General features: G+C 43.7%; 1 protein-coding gene across 1 annotated transcript in view; it reads right to left on the bottom strand.

Moving 5' to 3' along the window:
* Positions 1-971: 971 nt before the first annotated feature.
* LOC120933509 (alpha-2,8-sialyltransferase 8E-like) overlaps positions 972-21,752 on the bottom strand; it is a 40,717-nt gene continuing 19,936 nt past the window's right edge. Inside the window, exons 4-7 of the mRNA XM_040346750.1 lie at positions 20,798-20,942; positions 17,384-17,496; positions 4,024-4,110; positions 972-1,530 (exon numbers count right to left, since the gene is read on the bottom strand). Of these exons, the coding sequence (XP_040202684.1) occupies positions 1,071-1,530; positions 4,024-4,110; positions 17,384-17,496; positions 20,798-20,942 (805 nt within the window). The 3' untranslated portion in view covers positions 972-1,070. The remainder of the gene's footprint in view (positions 1,531-4,023; positions 4,111-17,383; positions 17,497-20,797; positions 20,943-21,752) is intronic.

Raw genomic sequence — 21,752 nt, 5'->3', positions numbered from 1 at the left:
ATATACCGGCGGTACCTGCATATCGCAGCTTGCCAGGGAAAAGGACGTCTCAAACGGCTGAGACCCTCACACCAGTGGGTAGCCGTTACAGTTAGGTATCCACAAACGTTTGGTCATATAGTGCATCAGCAAAATGTTATGATGGATCTTTAGGAAAAAGAAGCATTGACTCTTGAGAAATGGCCCCATTTATACATAATGGGGCAGATCCACAAAGAGAGTACGCCGGCGTATCTACTGATACGCCGGCGTACTTTCAAATTTCCTGCGTCGTATCTTTGGTTTGAATCCTCAAACCAAGATATGACGGCATCTGGGTTAGATCCGACAGGCGTATGGCTTCGTACGTCTTTGGATCTTAGATGCAATACTTCGGCATCCGCTGGGTGGAGTTCTCGTAGTTTTCCCGCGTCGAGTATGCAAATGAGCTATTTCCGACGATCCACAAACGTACGCGCGGCCGTCGCATTCTCTTACGTCGTCTCTAGTCGGCTTTTTCTGGCGTATAGTTAAAGCTGCTGTTATGCAGCGTATAGTTAGACTTGCCATGTTAAGTATGGCCGTCGTTCCCGCGTTTATTTTGAATTTTTTTTTTTTTTTGCGTAAGTCGTCCGTGAATCGGGATGGACGTAATTCACGTCTATGTTTAAAAATATGACGTCCTTGCGACGTCATTTAGCGCAATGCACGGCGGGAAATTTAGGGACGGCGCATGCGCAGTTCATTCGGCGTGGGGACGCGCTTCATTTAAATGAAACACGCCTCCTACTCGCCGATTTGAATAAGGCGCCCTTACGCCGCGAGAGATAGACTACGCCGCCGAAACTTACGACGCAAATTCTTTGTGGATTCGAAGTTTAAACAAGTAAGTTACAGCGGCGTAGCGTATCTCCCATACGCTGCGCCGGTGCAGATCTCTGTGGATCTGCCCCTTTCTCGTTAAAATGGTAAAAAACAATGAAACAGTTGGGTACACTATGTATATAGATTTTTAATGGCACGCTACTGCACCTGCAGATCAAAGCATAATCAAGTATTCAAATTAACTTTTTAACTCCAAATATCACATTTTAACACTTTCCAATTTGCAGATAGAGCGCTCCCTTTGAATGCATCTTCGTATAGATATAGAACTCATCAGGCATGGAATGGAAGCCAGGTTTGGGGTGTATGTTATCATAATAGTGGTGTGAAATAACATTCCCTTCTGGGTCCCTAGGAAAGGGCCAAAACCCATAGAGGGCCACCTTGTTGCAAAGTTCACTAGCAGCACTTACTAACATAGATCCTGAAGATAGGCGCCTGGCCTTAACGCCCATATTTTTCCAGTGGCTGGAAAGGTTCTTGAGATACTCCGGATGGAAGAACACAACTTTGTTTTCCAAATTGAAGTCTTCTACAGAGTACAAAACTCGGAAAGAAATATCTGTGCTGTGGACGTAGGAGAAAGCTGGCAATATGATCATTGCAGAACCGTAACCTTTGACAAGGTCGATGAAATGCTTCCGTCTTCCATAGAGCTTTCCAAACCTTCAACGATGAAGAAGCCAGTTAATAAGAGGACAGAAGTTTATTAACTTTACTAATGAAAAATGTTAATGAAAATCCCGCACCCCATCCACCACCACCCCCAAAAAATGGACTGGCTTGATAGCTTAGTCAACAAGAGCTACGGTACTAGTCCCTCCATTGCCATGAAAAGTAAGGCCTTGTACACACGACTGAACATGTCCGTTGAAACTGGTCCGTCGGACCAGTTTCCGCGGACATGTTCGGTCGTGTGTAGGGCCGACCGGACAATTTTGCGGCCTAGCGGACAGGTTTCCAGCGGACAAAAGTTTCTTAGCATGCTAAGAAACTTGTCCGCTGGAAGCCTGTCCATCCGATATGTCCGCTGGTTAGTACACCTAACCAGCGACCGAAATCTCCCGCATGCACTGAATGGATTCGACGCATGCGTGGAAGCATTTTACTTCCTGGTTTGCGGATGTGGCAGCGTCTCAACGTCACCGCCATGTCACCGCGCTGCCTGTCCGCGAGGATTTCGGTTTGATGGTGTGTACAGCCATCAGACCGAAATCTCCGAGCGGACATGTCTGATGAAAACGGTCCGCGGACCGTTTTCATCGGACATGTCCGGTGGTGTGTACGAGGCCTAAGTATTCTTACATTTGTCATGGCAATGGACCAGTTTGTCACCATAGTAATAAGGCCAATCCTCTGCTGCCATACTAATGGAGTCAAGGTCTACATTGCCATTAAAATAGGCCCTATCTTTCAGTCACTATGGCATTGTGCCTGATTGCTCAGTTATCATGGCAACAGGCCTAATTGCGCAGTTGATAAGGCACTTGGTTTGCACCAATTGGTTCAGTACATTTGGTGCTATGGCAAGAGGCTAGATTTTACCATCACTATGACATTGAGGCGGATCCTTTGGTCATGCTGGAAATGGGGCCAAATTCTCTATCACCATGGCAATATGTGGATCCATACATCACTATGGCAGTTGGATGGATCCTGTGCTTGTCATGGCAAGAGAGTGTATTCCTAAATTGCCCTTGGTCACCAAAGGAGCATAAATTGTTTTATTTCAATAGTGGAACTCTTGGTCTCTAATGCAAGGAGAGCCAAACCAGCTCTTGCCATGGCAATGCGATTAAACCCTTCAACATACTTACCATGCTCCAATACTAATAATGAGCCATGTCAACTTTGAACAAACCTTTCCTACTTTTTACTGTGACAAACACTGTGTGCCCCCTATCATTAGTGTCAATGGCAGAATGGCCCGCTATCATTGATATCAATGAACATAGGACTTCTATCACTGGTGCCAGTGAAGGACGGGCCCCTTATCATTGACGTCAATGAAGGACCCCCTATCATTGGTGTCTTTGGGAGAAGTATACCTAATAATGGTGCCAGTTGAAGACGAGTCCTACATTTATTGCCAGTGGGAGAAGAGCCTCATATAATCTATGTCATTGGGAGAAAGAATCCCTATCATTGGTATCAGTAAGATTACAGTTTGTGGGAGAAGGGCCCTTGTCATTGGTTTCAGTGGGAAAATGGCCCCCCTATGATTAGCGTCAGTGGGGGAAGGGTCCTCTATTACTGATGTGAGAGGGAGAAGGACGCTCTACGATTGGTGTCAGTGGAAAAAGGGTCCCTGTAAATGGTGCCAGTGGGAGATGTTTTCCCCCATAATTGGTGTCAGTAGGGTAAGGGTCCCTTATGATTTATGTTAGTGGAAAAAAGGCTCCACTGATATGGAGGGCCCTGTCATTAATACCAGTGGGAGAAGGGTCCTCTGTCATTAGTACCAGTGGGAGAAGGGTCCTCTGTCATTAATACCAGTGGGAGAAGGGTCCCCTCTCATTAGTACCAGTGGGAGAAGGGTCCCCTGTCATTAGTACCAGTGGGAGAAGGGTCCTTATCCACTGATGCTCAGTGGTTACTGACCAAAGCAGACAGAGCAAAATGCTGATGCTGGTATTGACTCTTCTTGGTGACATCAGCGCCAGGTCTATGCGGTCACCCTTGGGGCTTAGATGCCAGAACTGAATGGAAGTACTCCAGGTGGTGTCCAGATACTGAGGTCCTGGAACCGATAATTGGCATAGGCAACCTGTACTAGGCCCCAGGACTTTAAAGGCCTCATTTCACAGGAATAGGTGATAATTCCACCTGTGGTTCTCTCCCAGTGGTCCATAATCAGCTCCCACCCTACCTCCCCTTACCCTTCTAGCCCCCCTTCCTAACTAAATAATTGGACAGTATTACATACCAGTAAATTATGATGCATGCCAAAGACCAAAATGATTTGAATGCACACATTTACAGATGTATACGTATGAATAATAATATAAAAAATATATAAATAATATATTTTTACTTACAAGAGATACTTAGGTCTAGCAGTCAATCACTAGACCTAAGTGGTGGGAGAACAATTTTACAGTATCTCTTAAAATGGGGCATTTTCTTTCAAAACTTCTATGTTAAAGAAAATAATCTCACCTTTCTACCAGAATACTTGGGTTGGCACTGATGAGATGGGACTTTGTGCCAATGTCTTTAGCCAGTTTGAGAGGCGGCAGATTAAGCCTGTAACAGATTAGAGAGAAAAAGTAAAAATTATGTAAATTACTTAACAACATTTTACTGTCTTCTCCAGCTATTTTTTTTTCTGGAACTGATAACAAATAGTCAGGCAATGAGCAACGTTCAACAATGTATAGCAAACCTATGTGATCAGGCTATAGCCTTTTCAAACACTGAGGCTGGGTTCACACTACTACACTTCTTTCATCCTACTTTGCTCTGTGTTCAATGTTTCCCTATGAGAGCGTCTTGTAGCGTCCTACACAAGTCGGTCCGACTTTGAAAATGCTTTGTGTACTACTTTTGGTCCTACATTGATCCTACTTCAGGCCCATTGAATATCATTCAAGTCGGACCAAAGTAGTATCCTGTTCATGAAAGTAGGATGGATGTAGCACCAATGTAGGATAAATGTAGGACCAATGTAGCAGAGCAAAGTAGGATGAAAGTAGTGTAGTAGTGTGAACCCAGCCTTATGCCGCATACACACGGTCGGAATTTCCAACAACAAAAGTTATTATGACCATGTGTATGCTCCATTGAACATTTGCTGTCGAAATTTCCGAAAACAAATGTTTGAGAGCTGGTTCTCAATTTTTCCGACACCAAAAGTTCTTGTCGGAAATTTCCGATCGTCTGTATGCAAAAATTAATTTGACGCATGCTTGGATTCATTGAACTTCATTTTTCTTGGCTCGTCGTAGTGCTGTACGTCACCGCGTTCTTGACGTTCGGAATTTTCGACAACATTTGTGTGACCGTGTGTGTGCAAGACAAGTTTGAGCTAACAATCCGTTGGAAAAAAATCCACGGTTTTGTTGTCGGAATGTCCGATTGTGTAAATAAATAGGCAGTATAGATAGTTATACAGTATGTCTTATTTTTACTTGTTTTCCTTATGATACAAGACTGTGGCCTGTGTAGACGAATGCCCTGTACACACGATCGGTTCATCCGTTGAAAACGGTCTGATGGATTTATTCATCAGATATCCGATGAAGCTGACTTTCATCAGTCGTGCCTACACACCATCAGTTAAAAAAACCGATCGTGTCAGAACGCGGTGACGTAAAACACAATGCAGTGTAATGTTGTGGTTATTTAGCATCTGAGTAGAGCATACCAGTGAGCAGAGTCCACGCCAGTTGTGCCTTTAAGGGTTTGTTGACCCACTTTTAAAATTAAAAGGAAGAAAAACGTCCATCCAGAATTTCCCACGCAGGGGGTTTCAAGTTGCTACAGCAATAAAGAAATAGTCAACCGAAAATGCCGAGCCACCTGGCTCTCTTCAGAAATACAGCCCCTTAGGCTTACACTTCAGCCCTCTTGGCCACGTACCAAAGTACCTATACAAATCACTGTACCTTTCTCTGTGCTCTCAGCTTCTGTGCTGCTCAGCCCACAGGTTGGGTCCTCTGTCTATACCATGCAGACATGTATGCTTCTCCATTGCTTGCCTGGACTCCTCGGGAGGGTGGAGTCCAGAACACTGGTCCTGACTTTACTATAAGCCCAGGAACCACCTGTTCAATCAACCAGCCAGAGTCCTGGCTGTTTCCAAAACCCGGTCCCAGGATTGGAGATTCCATCCCACCCATATCACTATGGAATCTCCGGGCTCCAGGTCCCCAAGTGGATTTTATAAACTTTGGAGGAAACTGACCAAACAGATTCCTCCACATTAAATAACCCTGGAGCCCCTCAACCTGCCTATTTGAGAATCCTGGGCGACCCTTACCAGGACAGGGAACTGTACTATCACAGCGGTTACAGCCCTTTCCAGCTACAGGGATCATTTCGAAGAAGCCAAAGAAACTGCAGTGACACTTGCAGAAAAGTGGGGAATTAAAGTAAAGTTTTTTAAATAAAAGATTAAAAAAAGTAAAGTGCCACTTTGATGAGCTGTGTATGGATAAAAGATTTTCTGATCCAGAGGAATGCTTTAACCACTTGAGACCCGCGCTATTGACAAAAGACGTCAACAGCGCGGCTTTCAGGTGCCAACTGGACGACTTTGGACGTCATTTAAAGTGCATTACCCGCGCGCGCCTCTGGGGTAAACACTGTCCCGGCTCGTCGCTGGGAAGCCGATGTGTGTACCTGGCGGCCGCGATGTCCGCCGGGTACACGCAATCGTCAGGAACACAGCAGGGACGTGGAGCTCTGTGTGTAAACACAGAGCTCCACGTGCTGTCAGAGGAGAGGAGACTGATCTGTGTCCCTTGTACATAGAGACACAGCATCGGTCACCTCCCCCAGTCACCCCCCTCCCCCCACACAGTTAGAACACACCCAGGATACACATTTAACCCCTTCCTCACCCTCTAGTGTTAACCCCTTCACTGCCAGTCACATTTATACAGTAATTAGTGCATTTTTATAGCACTGGTCGCTGTATAAATGTGAATGGTCCCAAATTTGTGTCAAAAGTGTCCGATACGTCCGTCGCAATATCGCAGTCCCAATAAAAATCGCAGATCGCCGCCATTACTAGTAAAAAAAAATATAATAAAAAAAAAAATCATAATTCTGTCCCCTATTTTGTAGGCGCTATAACTTTTGCGCAAACCAGTCGCTTATTGCGATTTTTTTTTTTACCAAAAATACGTCGAAAAATACGTATCTGCCTTAACTGAGAAAAAAAATATTTTTTTTAAAAAAAAAAACTGGGATATTTATTATAGCAACAAGTAAAAAATATATATATTTTTTTTAAATTGTCGCTCTTTTTTTGTTTATAGCGCAAAAAATAAAAAACGCATAGGTGATCAAATACCACCAAAATAAAGCTCTATTTGTGGGGAAAAAAGGACGTCAATTTTGTTTGGGAGCCACGTCGCACGACCGCGCAAATGTCAGTTAAAGCAACGCAGTGCCGGAAGCTGAAATTTCGCCTGGGCACGAAGGGGGTTTATGTGCCCAGTAAGCAAGTGGTTAAAACAACTGTATTTTATAGATGTTTGGATATGATTATAAATCAGCTGTCAGACCGATTTACTGGAATGAATGCAGTCCATCATAGATTTGAGATAGTTCAGCCTGCCATTCTTGCTTCTCAATCTGATGACAATGTGATTGCAGCAGCATCAAAACTGCATGAATTTTACAAGGAGGATCTATCACCAGATTTTCCTGGGCAGCTTCTTTCATTCCGTTCAGCACTTCAAGAAGAGGTTGGCAGTTGTTCCACTGTAAAGTAAGGTGACCAGATTTTAAAAATGAAATCCGGGGACATATTTTTTCTTTACTAGTAATGGCAACAATCAGCTACTCTCTGTCCGTCGCACAGCCTCTCAAGTCTTACTCTTCAGGCCCCGGCTACTACTGGATGGGGAGCGGAGGAAGATCACTCCGCCAGGGAAGGCAAGGAGATAGGCAGGTGGCTGGCCAGGATTTGAGCCAAGGCAGAAGAACATGCGAGCGAAGCTGAATGGGCATGCGCCCGAAACTGAAGAGGCACAGAAATCAGAAAGGGGCACAGATAATGGGAAAAATACAACCCCCCTATGCTAGTAGGCACGGCGGAGCGGAGGGGTGTAATTCAAATTTTTTAATTTTAATTCTGCACTTATTGGGGCAGATCCACAAAGCGAGTACGCCGGCGTATCTACTGATACGCCGGTGTACTTTCAAATTTCCCGCGCCGTATCTTTGTTTTGAATCCTCAAAACAAGATACGACGGCATCTGGGTTAGATCCGACAGATACGACGGATCTAAGATGCAATTCTTCGGCGTCCGCTGGGTGGCAACGGTGTTCCCGTCGAGTATGCAAATTAGCTATTTCCGACGATCCACGAACGTACCAGCGGCCGTCGCATTCTTTTACGTTGTCTCTAGTCGGCTTTTTACGGCGTATAGTTAAAGCTGCTGTTTGGTGGCGTATAGTTAAACCTGCTATGTTAAGTATGGCCGTCGTTCCCGCGGTTAATTTGAATTTTTTTTTTCGTTTGCGTAAGTCGTCCGTGAATCGTGATGGACGTAATTTACGTCCATGTCAAAACAATGACGTCCTTGCGACATCATTTAGTGCAATGCACGGCGGGAAATTTAGGGAGGGCGCATGCGCAGTTCGTTCGGCGCGGGGACACGCTTCATTTAAATGAAACACGCCCCCTACCCACCCAATTTGAATTCCGCACCCTTACGCCGCGAGAAATACACTACGCCACCGTAACTTACGGCGCAAATTCTTTCAGGATTCAAACCAAAAAAAGTAAGTTACGGCGGCGTAGCGTATCTCAGATACGCTGCGTCGGGGCAGATCTTTGTGGATCTGCCCCCTTGTCTTTGAAATTGCCCCTGCCCCCTATTAAATCCAATCTAGGGACAAAACCAGGGACAGACTTGGTCCGGGGGGAGTGTCATCAATCAGGGGACTGTCCCCTGAAACTGGGGATGTCTGGTCACCCTACTGTAAAGGATCTTGCTCACCTACTACTTGTTGAAAACAGTGCGCTGTCTTCTACTGTCCCAGATGTCTGCATAGCATTACTGCTGTTCCTCACACTCCCAGTAACCGTAGCGACCGCAGAAAGGTCTTTTTCAAAATTAAAACTAATTAAAAGTTATTTGAGAAACACCTTGTCTCAACAAAGACTCACTGGACTTGCTTTGTTAACCTCCCTGGCGGTATGATTCTGTCTGGAATTACGTAACCAAAAGCGGTACAATTATTTTGCATGGAAATTTGGCGTTTTATACTGTAGGCCTGCAATTCTTAGGAATAACTCACTTAAATCTGACCAAACAAGAGTATTGTAGGCATCCCGGGTATGATTTAAAAACAAAAATGATAAATTATAATATGATAAATAATTATAAATAATTATAACAAATAATAATATAATTATAATAAAAATTATTCAATAATGTAATCAACTCAAAATCACTGAAATTTTCTCAGTTGCAGAATTGTCGCTGTCATTACTTTTATTTTTTTATGACGAATTTCCCCACAAATCGCTATCGCACAATTCTGCAAGTGATTATAATTTATTATCGCTGTTTTGTAGCTGCTCTAAAACCATTTTTGACATAAAGGGACACTTTTGGTTGCTATGGACAATCTACAGTTTTCAGGCAGAAAGAACAGTTTTTATTATATAAAAGAACATGTAGGACACTGGGCAGACCACTAGGGACAAGGGGGTGTGTATTTTTTACATACAGTACTGTAATCTATAAGATTACAGTATACTGTATGTAATGTGTTTGTTTACTTTTTTGAATTTGGCGCAGTTCTCCGCTCCCGTGCGTCGTAACGTCGCAGGGAACGGAGATCGGCGGCACACGGGGACACTGTGAATCGAGCGAGGACCCGCTCGCTCACACAGCGGGGATGCATCGCTGGATCCAGGGACAAGGTGAGTAACTTGTCTGTGGATTCAGCGAGCAGGTAAGCCGCGCCGCTGCACGCTCTGCACAGCTACCCCGAGCGTGACTCGGGGATACCGATCCTAGCATCGAAAATCCACCCCAAGTCACGCTCGGGGATACCGCCATGGAGGTTAAGCATAGAAAATGAGAGAGCTAGAAGACTCAACATCGAAAGCATTGTAGATGACTTTGCTGAAGCAAAAGCACGGCGGCGTCATTTTTAATGACCGTAGTAAGTTTTCAGTTATATCTGTTCTGTCACAAGTTACACTATACCAGCCTTTCTCAACCTTTTTACCCCAGAGGAATCCTTTAATACATTTTCAGGTCTTGGGGAACTTTTACTAAAACCTATCCATAAGGCCCCGTACACACGGTCGGACCAAACCAATGAGACTGGCCCGTCGGACCGTTTTCATCGGTTCACCTCTGAAGTGGCCATACGGCCTCATATGTGTACACACCATCAGTCCAAAACCGGGTCAGAACGCGGTGACGTCAAACACACGACGTGCTGAATAAAACGACGTTCAATGCTTCCAAGCATGCGTCGACTTGATTCTGAGCATGCGCGGGTTTTGAACCGATGCTTTTCTGTACTAACCATCGGTTTGGTCCGATGGGGCAGCGGTCCATCGGTTCGGTTTTGAAGCATGTTTAGAACTTCGGTTCATTCTCATCGGACCAAACCGACCGTGTGTACGGGGCCTTAGGGGTCATTGGGAGGAATGAAGTCTATATTGGTGGTGAGTGGGAAGAATGTCTTTCTTACAGTGGTGGTCAGAATGCCACCCTTCAGATGGCTAAATAGATCAAATTGCCCTGGATCAAAGCAAATGCCATCATATAGGAGGCCAATCAGCCACAGCTCATGGAACCCCTAACAACCTCTGTAGAAACTCTAGGGCCCCGTACACACGAGAGGATCGATCCGCTGGAATTTATCCGCGGACCGGTTTCAGCGGATAGATCCCCTGGTGTGTACGATCCAGCGGATATTTTTCGGGCCGATGGATTTCCAGCGGATCAGAATTTCTTGACATGCTAAGAAATCGATCCGCTGGAATCCAGTCCAGCGGATTGATCCGATGGTCTGTACAGACTCACCGGATCAATCCGTCCGAATCCATCCCTCGCATGCATCGTAATGATTCGACGCATGCGTGGAAGTCCTTATATTACAGCGTCGCGCACGTCGCCGCGTCATCATCGCGGCGACGGCGCGACACGTCACCGCGGAGGGAATTCCGCGGGGATTTTGATCTCATGGTTAGTACAACCATGAGATCAAAATCCGCCAGAGGATTTATCCGCGGAAACGGTCCTCCGGATCCTCTCGTGTGTACTAGGCCTAAGGTTTCTCTGAAGCTTTGTTGAGAAAGGCCGGCCTAAACACTTTTTCAGTTTTGTTACCAGTTACACTAACCCATTTTTATGGTTGAACCTTGCATGCTTGGTTCCAAGTTAAACTAACCAGTTGAGTTGAATGCTTGCTATTATCAATAAACCATGCTAATATACAGTACAGACCAAACGTTTGGACACACCTTCTCATTCAAAGAGTTTTCTTTATTTTCATGACTATGAAAATTGTAGATTCACACTGAAGGCATCAAAACTATGAATGAACACATGTGGAATTATACATAACAAAAAAGTGTGAAACAACTGAAAATATATTTCATATTCTAGGTTCTTCAAAGTAGCCACCTTTTGCTTTGATTACTGCTTGGCACACTCTTGGCATTCTCTTGATGAGCTTCAAGAGGTAGTCACCTGGCGCAGCACCCCATCACTCTCCTTCTTGGTCAAATAGCCCTTACACAGCCTGGAGGTGTGTTTGGGGTCATTGTCCTGTTGAAAAATAAATGATGGTCCAACTAAACGCAAACCGGATGGAATAGCATGCCGCTGCAAGATGCTGTGGTAGCCATGCTGGTTCAGTATGCCTTCAATTTTGAATAAATCCCCAACAGTGTCACCAGCAAAGCACCCCCCACACCATCACACCTCCTCCTCCATGCTTCACGGTGGGAACCAGGCATGTAGAGTCCATCCATTCACCTTTTCTGCGTCGCACAAAGACACGGGGGTTGGAACCAAAGATCTCAAGTTTGGACTCATCAGACCAAAGCACAGATTTCCACTGGTCTAATGTCCATTCCTTGTGTTCTTTAGCCCAAACAAGTCTCTTCTGCTTGTTGCCTTTCTTTAGCAGTGGTTTCCTAGCAGATATTCTACCATGAAGGCCTGATTCACACAGTCTCCTCTTACCAGTCCTAGAGATGTGTCTGCTGCAAAAGGTGGAAGAACCGAATATGAAATATATTTTCAGTTGTTTCACACTTTTTTGTTATGTATAATTCCACATGTGTTACTTCATAGTTTTGATGCCTTCAGTGTGAATCTACAATTTTCATAGTCATGAAAATAAAGAAAACTCTTTGAATGAGAAGGTGTGTCCAAACTTTTGGTCTGTACTGTATTAGGTAGATTCAGTAAGAGTTAGGCCGGCTTATCAGTAGATAAGCCGACCTAACTCAGAATCTACGCCGACTTATGTTTAAGCGTATGCTTAAACATATCTAAGATACGACGGCTTGCGCCGTCCTATCTTAGATTGCAATATTTCATATGGCCGCTAGGTGGCGCTTCCATTGCGGTCGGCGTAGAATATGTAAATGAGTAGATACGCCGATTCACGAACGTACGCCCGGCCAACGCAGTACTTTTACGCCGTTTACGTAAGAAATAGGCCGCGTAAAGTTAGAGCTAGGCCCTAGTTGGAATAGTAATGTCAAGTATGGCCGCCGTTCCCACGTCGAAATTTGATTTTTTACGTCGTTTGCGTAAGTCGTCCGTGAATCGGGATTTACGTAGTTTACGTCCACGTCGAAATCAATAGGCCCGTGCGGCGTACTTAGCCGCAATGCACACTGGGAAGTGTAGGCGCCCGGCGCATGCGCAGTTCGCTAAAAACGTAAAAAACTTAAGGTCAAGCCCCATTAACATACAACACGCCCCCCTCAAACACATTTGAATTTGGCGCCCTTACGCCCGCCGATTTAGGCTACGCCGCCGTAACTTAGCAGGTAAGTACATTGTGAATCATGTACTTGCCTCGCTAACTTACGGCGGTGTAGCTTAAATTCCTTAAGCTACGCCGCTGCAAAGTTGAGCAAATGTACCTGAATCTAGCTACAAATATACCCATTTCTATATTACAGGTCTTTCTTCACAGAAACAAAGTTAAATGTGTGAAATAGTTTTAAGTTCTAAAAAAAGTTGGAAGCTATTGTTGGCCCTGTTGTGGACCCTTTTTTGAAGATTTTCTTCTACCTTTGTGAAGATTTTTTTACTTGATGTGATTGTAGCCTCGGACAGTACTCAATTTTCTCTGAAGATTTTTTTGTAAGTTTGTGTGTCTATACATGTACAGTGTTTTATATTTTCCAAATTAATCTCATTCAAAATGTTATTTTTTATACATTATAAATAAATAAATGTGGATCTTTGACTATAACTTTGTCCAATGGATGAATATATCTTTGATTTACGGTTGTTCTTCATGATATTTTGCAGGTTCCTTCTGTGACCTGTTGTGACAATTGTCCTATCCTGAAGCTTCCTCTCGACAGTTATGGAAAGTTGAAATCAGAAACAAATGTTTTACTTAGTTATACCGGGGCCCCGAAGTTTCTAGTTATGCCTCTGCTGTAACTGCATAAAAAGCTGAGAGTGTACCATTAACCACTTAACCACTTGACAACTGGGCACTTAAACACCCTTAATAACCAGACCAATTTTCAGCTTTTGGTGCTCTCACATTTTGAATGACAATTACTCAGTCATACAACACTGTAACCAAATGAAATTTTTGTCCTTTTTTTCCCACAAATAGAGCTTTCTTTTGGTGGTATTTGATCACCTCTGCGGTTTTTATTTTTTCCGCTATAAATGAAAAAAGAAAGAAAATGTTGTAAAAAAATGAATTTTTCTTCATTTCTATTATAACATTTTGCAAAAAAGTATTTTTTTTTCATAAATTTGGCCTAAAATGTATACTGCTACATATCTTTGGTAAAAAAAAAAAAAATTGGGTTATTATTTAGTCTGGGTGAAAGTTATAGGGTCTACAAGCTATGGTACCAATTACTGAAAATTGATCAATTTGATCACATCTGAAGTACTGACAGCCTCTCTCATTTCTTGAGACCCTAACAAGCCAGAAAAGTACAAATACCCCCCAAATGACCCCTTTTTGGAAAGAAGATATTCCAAGGTATTTAGAAAGAGGCATGGTGAGTTTTTAGAAGTTGTAATTTTTTCCCACAATTCTTTGCAAAATCAAGATTTTTTTTTTTTTTTAACAAAATGTTCATATTCGCCGGTTATTTCTCACACACAGCATATGCATAACACTAATTACACCCCAAAACACATTCTGCTATTCCTCCCGAGTATGCCGATACCAAATGTGTGAGACTTTTACACAGCGTGGCCACATACAGAGGCCCAACATGCAGGGAGCACCATCAGGCGTTCTGGAACACCCAGACCAATTCTGACATTCCTCTCCTACATGGAAAAATCATCATTTATTTGCTAGAAAATTACATAGAACCCCAAAACATTATATATGCTTTTTTAGCAAAAACCCTAGAGAATACAATGGCGGTCGTTGCAACTTTTTATCGCGCACGTTATTTTCGCAGCAATTGTTCGAATGTGTTTTTTTGGAAATAAAACGGTTTTGTGCTTTTAAAAAAAAAATAAAAATTAAAGTTAGCCCAATGTTTTTGCATAATATGAAAGATGAAGTTACGCCAAGTCAATAGATACCCAACATGTCACCCTTCAAAATTGCACACGCTTGTGGAATGGCGGCAAACTTCGCTACTTAAAAATCCCCATAGGCGACGCTTTAAATATTTTTACTGGTTACATCTTTTTAGTTGGAGAAGAGCTCTAGGGCCAAAAGTATTGCTCTTGCTCCAACGTTCGCAGCGATACCTCACATGTGTGGTTTGAACACCGTTTTCATATGTGGGCGGGACTTGCGTGTGCGGTCGCTTCTGTATACGAGCACGTAGGAACAGGGGCGCTTTAAAAAAAAAAAAATATTTTTATTGTTCATTTCACTTTATTTATTTTAGTTTGATACGTTTTTCCCCAAAAATAAATGTTTTGATCACTTTTATTCCTATTACAAGGAATGTAAACATCCCTTGTAATAGGAATATAGCATGACAGGTCCTCTTTACAGTGAGATGTGGGTCAATAAGACCCCACATCTCACCTCTAGGCTGGGAAGCCTGAAAAAAAAATAAAAAAAAATAAAACGATCCTGGTTTCGATCGTAGCGGTGAGTCAGAAGAGGCACCGGAGGGAGAAGGGAGGGGAGACGTCCCCTTTCGCCTCCCGTAAGAACAATCAAGAGGTGGAACAGCGGCCATGATTGTTCTTATGGTGTAGGGAATCGGCGGCTGAAAAAAATTATATCTGAATGATGCCTGTAGCTGCAGGCATCATTTAGATATCCCTGCACAAAGTCAAGGACGTCATGACGGCCGGCGGGCGGGAAGTGGTTAAAACGCATTTTTTCCCCAGAGTATTTTCTGGGTACTGCAGAGTATTAGCCGGGGTATTGCAGAGTATTAGCCGGGGTATTGCAGAGTATTGGTGTTGGGGTATTGCAGAGTATTGGTGTTGGGGAATTGCAGAGTATTGGTGCGGGGGTATTGCAGAGTATTGGTGCGGGGGTATTGCAGAGTATTGGTGCGGGGGTATTGCAGAGTATTGGTGCGGGGGTATTGCAGAGTATTGGTGCGGGGGGTATTGCAGAGTAATTGTGCAGGGGTAATGCAGAGTATTGCCGGAGAGTAATGCAGAGTATTGCCGGGGAGTAATGCAGAGTATTGCGCAGGGGGGTATGCAGAATATTGAGCAGGGGGGTATGCAGAGTATTGCGCAGGGGGTGGTATGCAGAGTATTGCGCAGGGGGGTATGCAGAGTATTGCGCAGGGGGGTATGCAGAGTATTTTGCAGGGGGGTATGCAGAGTATTGCGCAGGGGGGTATGCAGAGTATTGCGCAGGGGGGTATGCAGAGTATTGCGCAGGGGGGGTATGCAGAGTATTGAGCAGGGGGGGGTATGCAGAGTATTTCGCAGGGGGGGGGTGTGCAGAGTATTTTAACAGACAATTGCGCGGTCATGCGACGTGGCTCCCAAACAAAATTGGCGTTCTTTTTTCCCCACAAATAGAGCTTTCTTTTGGTGCTATTTGATCACCTCTGCGGTTTTTATTTTTTGCGCTATAAACAAAAATAGAGCGTCAATTTTGAAAAAAATGCAATATTTTTTACTTTTTGCTATAATAAATATCCCCCAAAAACATATATAATTTTTTTTTCTCAGTTTATGCCGATACGTATTATTCTACCTATTTTTGGTAAAAAAAAACGCAATAAGCGTTTATCGATTGGTTTGCGAAAAATGTATAGCGTTTACAAAATAGGGGATAGTTTTATTTATTTTTTTACTACTAATGGCGGCGATCAGTGATTTTTTTTGTGACTGCGACATTATGGCGGACACTTCGGACAATTTTGACACATTTTTGGGACCATTGTCATTTTCACAGCAAAAAATGCATTTAAATTGCATTGTTTATTGTGAAAATGACAGTTGCAGTTTGGGAGTTAACCACAGGGGGCGCTGTAGGAGTTAGGGTTCACCTAGTGTGTGTTTACAACTGTAGGGGGGGTGTGGCTGTAGGACTGACGTCATCGATCGAGTCTCCCTATAAAAGGGATCACTCGATCGATGCAGCCGCCACAGTGAAGCACGGGGAAAGCCGTGTTTACATACGGCTCTCCCCGTTCTTCAGCTCCAGGGAGCGATCGTGAGGGGGCGGCTAGAAATGAATAGCCGCGCCGTCGTCCCGGATCGCTCCCCGCGGGAATCCGACTGCCGCATGTAGCTGGGGGGGTCCCAATCGGACCCCCGACCCACGTCTAGGCAGGGACGTACAGGTACGCCAATGTGCCTGTACGTGCCATTCTGCCGACGTATATGTACATGCGGCGGTCTGGAAGTGGTTAAAGATTCATTCATACATTTTGAAACCAGTAACAGAGCTTGTCGGTCTCGTTATTCTGGGAAATGGAATGGATCGGGTCCTTAGGCTGGATTGTAGGATAAGCTGTCGTGGGGCGATGGAATCAATATCGTAAACGGTGGTGACCGTTACACTGACCTTCCAGCATGATCCGTTGTGCGCCCAGGTGGTAGCAATTTCTCCCCTGATTACTTTACTGTAATTTGCTGTAATTATCACTGACCTGTTTCCACTGAACCTAGCTGATTTATGTAAGGATGTTACGATTGTACCGCTGTTCTCTTTTTCTGTTCTGTCTAAATACTTGAATAAACTTTTTTGTTAAAAAAAAAAAAAGTTCTTGTCGGAAATTCCTATCGTTTGTAGCCAATTTGTAGCTCGGAATTTTCTCGGCTCATCGTAGTGTTGAACTTGACCACGTTCTTGACGTTTGGAATGTGTGTGACCGTGTGTATGCAAGACAAGTTTGAGCAAACAATTTGTCTGAAAAAAATCCACAATTTTGATGTCAGAATGTCCGATCGTGTGTACGTGGCATAAGACTTAACTTTAATGGCATTTTTCACACACCAAAAAGAAGTATGGCTGTTGCCATCATGGAGTTGGCTTTACAAGGTCAGACTCCCCATGTTCCAGTGATCAAGGCCCCTGAGGTATTCCTTGGTTGGAGGTAGACCACATAGCCCAGGCTGAGAATTTGCTATGGTCCACTGTACAATCTAATGCTGTACATTGTAAAGTCTACCAACCTAGCTACCTAGCACTGTCCATTGCTCACCTGAACACAAAATCCATTCTGTCAATTTCTTCTCCACAGAGACTGTTCTGTAAAATGCCACCATTACCAACCACAGCACAGGTCTTGAAGGGCTTCCCGAGGAATGGAGAAATCTAAAAACACAAAGAAATAATTAATAGGATTCTGTAATGACGTGCATTGCGCTAAATGACGTCGCAAGGACGTCATTGGTTTCGACGTGAACGTAAATGGCGTCCAGCCCCATTCACGGACGACTTACGCAAACAACGTAAATTTTTAAATTTCGACGCGGGAACGACGGCCATACTTAACATTGGTTGCCCCTCATATAGCAGGGACAACTTTACACGTCGCAAATCTAACGTAAACGTCGTAACTTGACCGCGCGCCCCCCAGTGGCCGGAGGAGCGGAGGATGTCTAGACGTCCTCCCGGCAATTAAGAGCCACCTTGTGGCCGTCTTTTGTCAATTGCCGGGATGTCAAGTGCATATTTATAGCACTGGTTCGCTGTGTAAATGTGAATGGTCCCAAAAATGTGTCAAAAGTGTCCGATGTGTCCGCCATAATGTCGCAGTCCCAATAAAAATTGCAGATCGCCGCCATTACTAGTAAAAAAAAAATCATAATTCTGTCCCCTATTTTGTAGGCGCTATAACTTTTGCGCAAACCAGTCGCTTATTGTGATTTTTTTTTTTTTTTTAACAAAAATACGTTGAAGAATACGTATCGGCCTAAACTGAGAAAAAAGCTAGATTCAGCATTGATTTAAGTCGGCGTATCTATAGATATGCCGCGTAAGTAGTAAGACGCGCCGTCGTATCTATGCGTGCCATTCTGGGAGCTAGATACGCCTGAATTACAGCTTCCTCCGACCAACGTAAGTGTTAGTACGCCGTCGTATCTAGGGTGCATATTTACGCTGGCCGCTAGGGGGCGCTTCCGTAGATTTACGCTACGCTGTTTACGTAAGGCTTACGTCCGGCGTAAAGTTATCCCTGCTATATGAGGCGCAGCCAATGTTAAGGTATGGACGTCGGAACAGCCGTCGAATTTTACGTTGTTTACGTAAGTGGTACGTGAATGGGGCTGTGCGTAGGTTACGTTCACGTCGAAAGCATTGAGCCGACGTATCTTAGGGAGTATATGCGACGTGACTCTGAGCATGCGCGCGCATGCGCCGTTCGTTCGTGAAAACATTTACATGGGGTCACGGCTAATTTGTATACAACACGGCCACTACCATCCACATTTAAAATAGGCGGGCTTACGCCTGCCTATTTACACTACGCCGGCGCAACGTACGGCCCCAGATCTTTGTGAATACTGGTCTGGGTGCCCTATTTTACGTCGGCGTAGCGCATATGAGATGCGCTACGCCGGCCAAAATATACGCCGAGCTACGTGAATCTAGCTCATAGTTTGTATTACCATTTGTATGGAAATTCGCAGTACGATCGATGACTTGACAAATGTTGCTCAAAAGTATATCAAAATTCCATTTGTTATTAACATTCAATTTTGGGAATGAATAGACAAAAACCACATACAATGTAATGCCCTGTACACACGATCGGTCCGATGAAGCTGACTGATGGTCTGTCGCGCCTACACACCATCGGTTAAAAAACCGATCGTGTCAGAACATGGTCACGTAAACCACGTACAACGGCACTATAAAGGGGAAGTTCAAATCCAATGACGCCACCCTTGGGGCTGCTTTAGCTGATTTTGTGTTAGTAAAAGACGTTTTGCGCTTTTCTGTCTGTTACAGCGTGATGAATGTGCTATCTCCATAACGAACGCTAGTTTTACCAGAACGAGCGCTCCCGTCCCCTAATTTAGTCTGAGCATGCGTGGATTTTTAACCGATGGACGTGCCTACAATCGATCGTTTTTTTTTCTATCGGTTAGGTATCCATCGGTTAAATTTAAAACAAGATTGCTTTTTTTTAACCTATGGATAAATAACCGATGGGGCCCACACACGATCGGTTTGGTCCGATGAAAACGGTCCATCAGACCGTTCTCATCGGTTTGACCGATCGTGTGTACGCGGCATTAGAAATTCATTTGTTCGAGAAAAGTTTTACATCCTGCTCCTTTTCTTGCCAATGTGGTTGAAAACTAATGTCAATTTGACCCTACTAATGACTAGAAAATCAAACAAATGTTCCTAAGACAAAACAATTTCGACAAAAATTCTATAAGTGTATGACCAGCATGTATTAAAGCGGGGGTTCACCCTATAAACAAAAAAAAATAAAAAATAAATTCTTCTAGCATAAAATTAGGCATAGTAGCGCAAGCTACAGTATGCCTGTCTTGATTTTTTTAGCCCGGTACTCACTGTGCAATCGTACCTTGAAGATACCGACTCCCCGCGGGGAATGGGCGTTCCTATCCAGACGGAGGATGATTGACGGCCGGCTCTGGCACGTCACGCTTCTCCGGAAATAGCCGAAATAGGCTTGGCTCTTCACGGCGCCTGCGCATAATCTGTGCGCAGGCGCCGTATAGCGCCGTGAAGAGCCAAAACCTACTCCGGCTGTCTTCGGGGAGCGTGACGTGCCAGAGCCGGCCGTCAATCATCCTCCGTCTGGATAGGAACGCCCATTCCCCGCGGGGAGTCGGAATCTTCAAGGTACGATTGCACTGTGAGTACCAGGCTAAAAAAATCAAGACAGGCATACTGTAGCTCGCGCTACTATGCCTAATTTTATGCTAAAATGTTGCTATGGAGGGTGAACCACCGCTTTAAGGTGAGTGTATTTTGGCTATCAAAGCTGGGTTAATCTTCAAGAGGTGTTCTTTGAGATACCATCTTGCAGTGCTCTGGGAAAGGTTTGAAACTTCTTAGGCTGCGTACACACGATCAGTCCATCCGATGAGACCGTTGTCATCGGTTAACCGATGAAGCTGACTGATGGTCTGATGTGCCTACACACCATAGGTTAAAAACCAATCGTGTCAGAACGCGGTGACGTAAAACACAACGACGTGCTGAAAAAAAGTTTAATGCTTCCAAGCATGCGTCGACTTGATTCTGAGCATGCGTGGATTTTTAAGCGATGCTTTTGCATACTAACTATCGGTTTTGACCTATCGGTTAGGCGTCCATCGGTTCAATTTTAAAGCAAGTTCTAAATTTTTGGACCGAAGGTTAACTGACAGATGGGGCCCACACACGATCGGTTTGGACCCATGAAAAGGTCATTCAGTCCGTTTTCATCGGTTTTGACCGACCGTGTGTACGCGGCCTTAGACCCCAACCTTCAGCATGAGCCTACAGCTACAACTGGTCATATGGATCTCCTTTAGAATGTTCTATTGTGTAGACAACTTTAACAAATTTGTTAAAATAAACAATTAATATAAATTTAATAAATATAAAAAAAATGCAACAAATAAGTATTAAATGATGAACGACTTACCTTTGGCAGCATTCGAAAGATTTCCTTTGTTATTGCAATTTTTTTGCCAGGATTTGTCTCGTATTTCAGTTTATGTCCGAGAGGAGCATTGTCCTGGGTGACCACTAACATGTGTCGTGCATTGCAGCAATTTCCTAACGCCAATCTGTCAAAGAATCACAGTTTATTACAGCCAAGGTAGCTGTGTAACTTACAGTTTATTATCCATGTCATAATCAATCATATATCTCCCCCATATAATGTTCTTAAAAACAAGGGGGCTTCTAGAGGAATGTCCTAAAAAGATGTCACCCCTCTGAAACCTGGGTGCCTAAATCTATTCTTTTAGGTGTTAATAGAGTGGAGAATAAGGATGAGTGAAGTTGTGAGTTTGTCGTTTTGGCCAAATGTACTGAAGCCAATTGAGAAGGCAAAATTATGTTTTTTTAGTTATTTTTAACCACTTGCTTACTGGGCATATAAACCCCCTTCGTGCCCAGGCGAAATTTCAGCTTCCGGCACTGCGTCGCTTCAACTGACATTTGCGCGGTCATGCGACGTGGCTCCCAAACAAAATTGACGTCATTTCCCCCCACAAATAGAGCTTTATTTTATTTTTGCGCTATAAACAAAAAAAGAGCGACAATTTAAAAAATATATAGATATTTTTTACTTGTTGCTATAATAAATATCCCAATTTTTTTTTAAAAAAAATATTTTTTTTCTCAGTTAAGGCCGATACGTATTTTTCGACGTATTTTTGTAAAAAAAAAAAAATCGCAATAAGCGACTGGTTTGCGCAAAAGTTATAGCGCCTACAAAATAGGGGACAGAATTATGATTTTTTAAATTTTTTTTTTTTTTACAAGTAATGGCGGCGATCTGTGATTTTTATTGGGACTGCGATATTGCGACGGACACTTTTGACACAAATTTGGGACCATTCACATTTATACAGCAATCAGTGCTATAAAAA

The sequence above is a fragment of the Rana temporaria genome, chromosome 3 (genome assembly GCF_905171775.1).
Source record: "Rana temporaria chromosome 3, aRanTem1.1, whole genome shotgun sequence".
NCBI lineage: Eukaryota > Metazoa > Chordata > Amphibia > Anura > Ranidae > Rana > Rana temporaria.
This window is presented reverse-complemented; position numbering and strand designations above follow the sequence as displayed.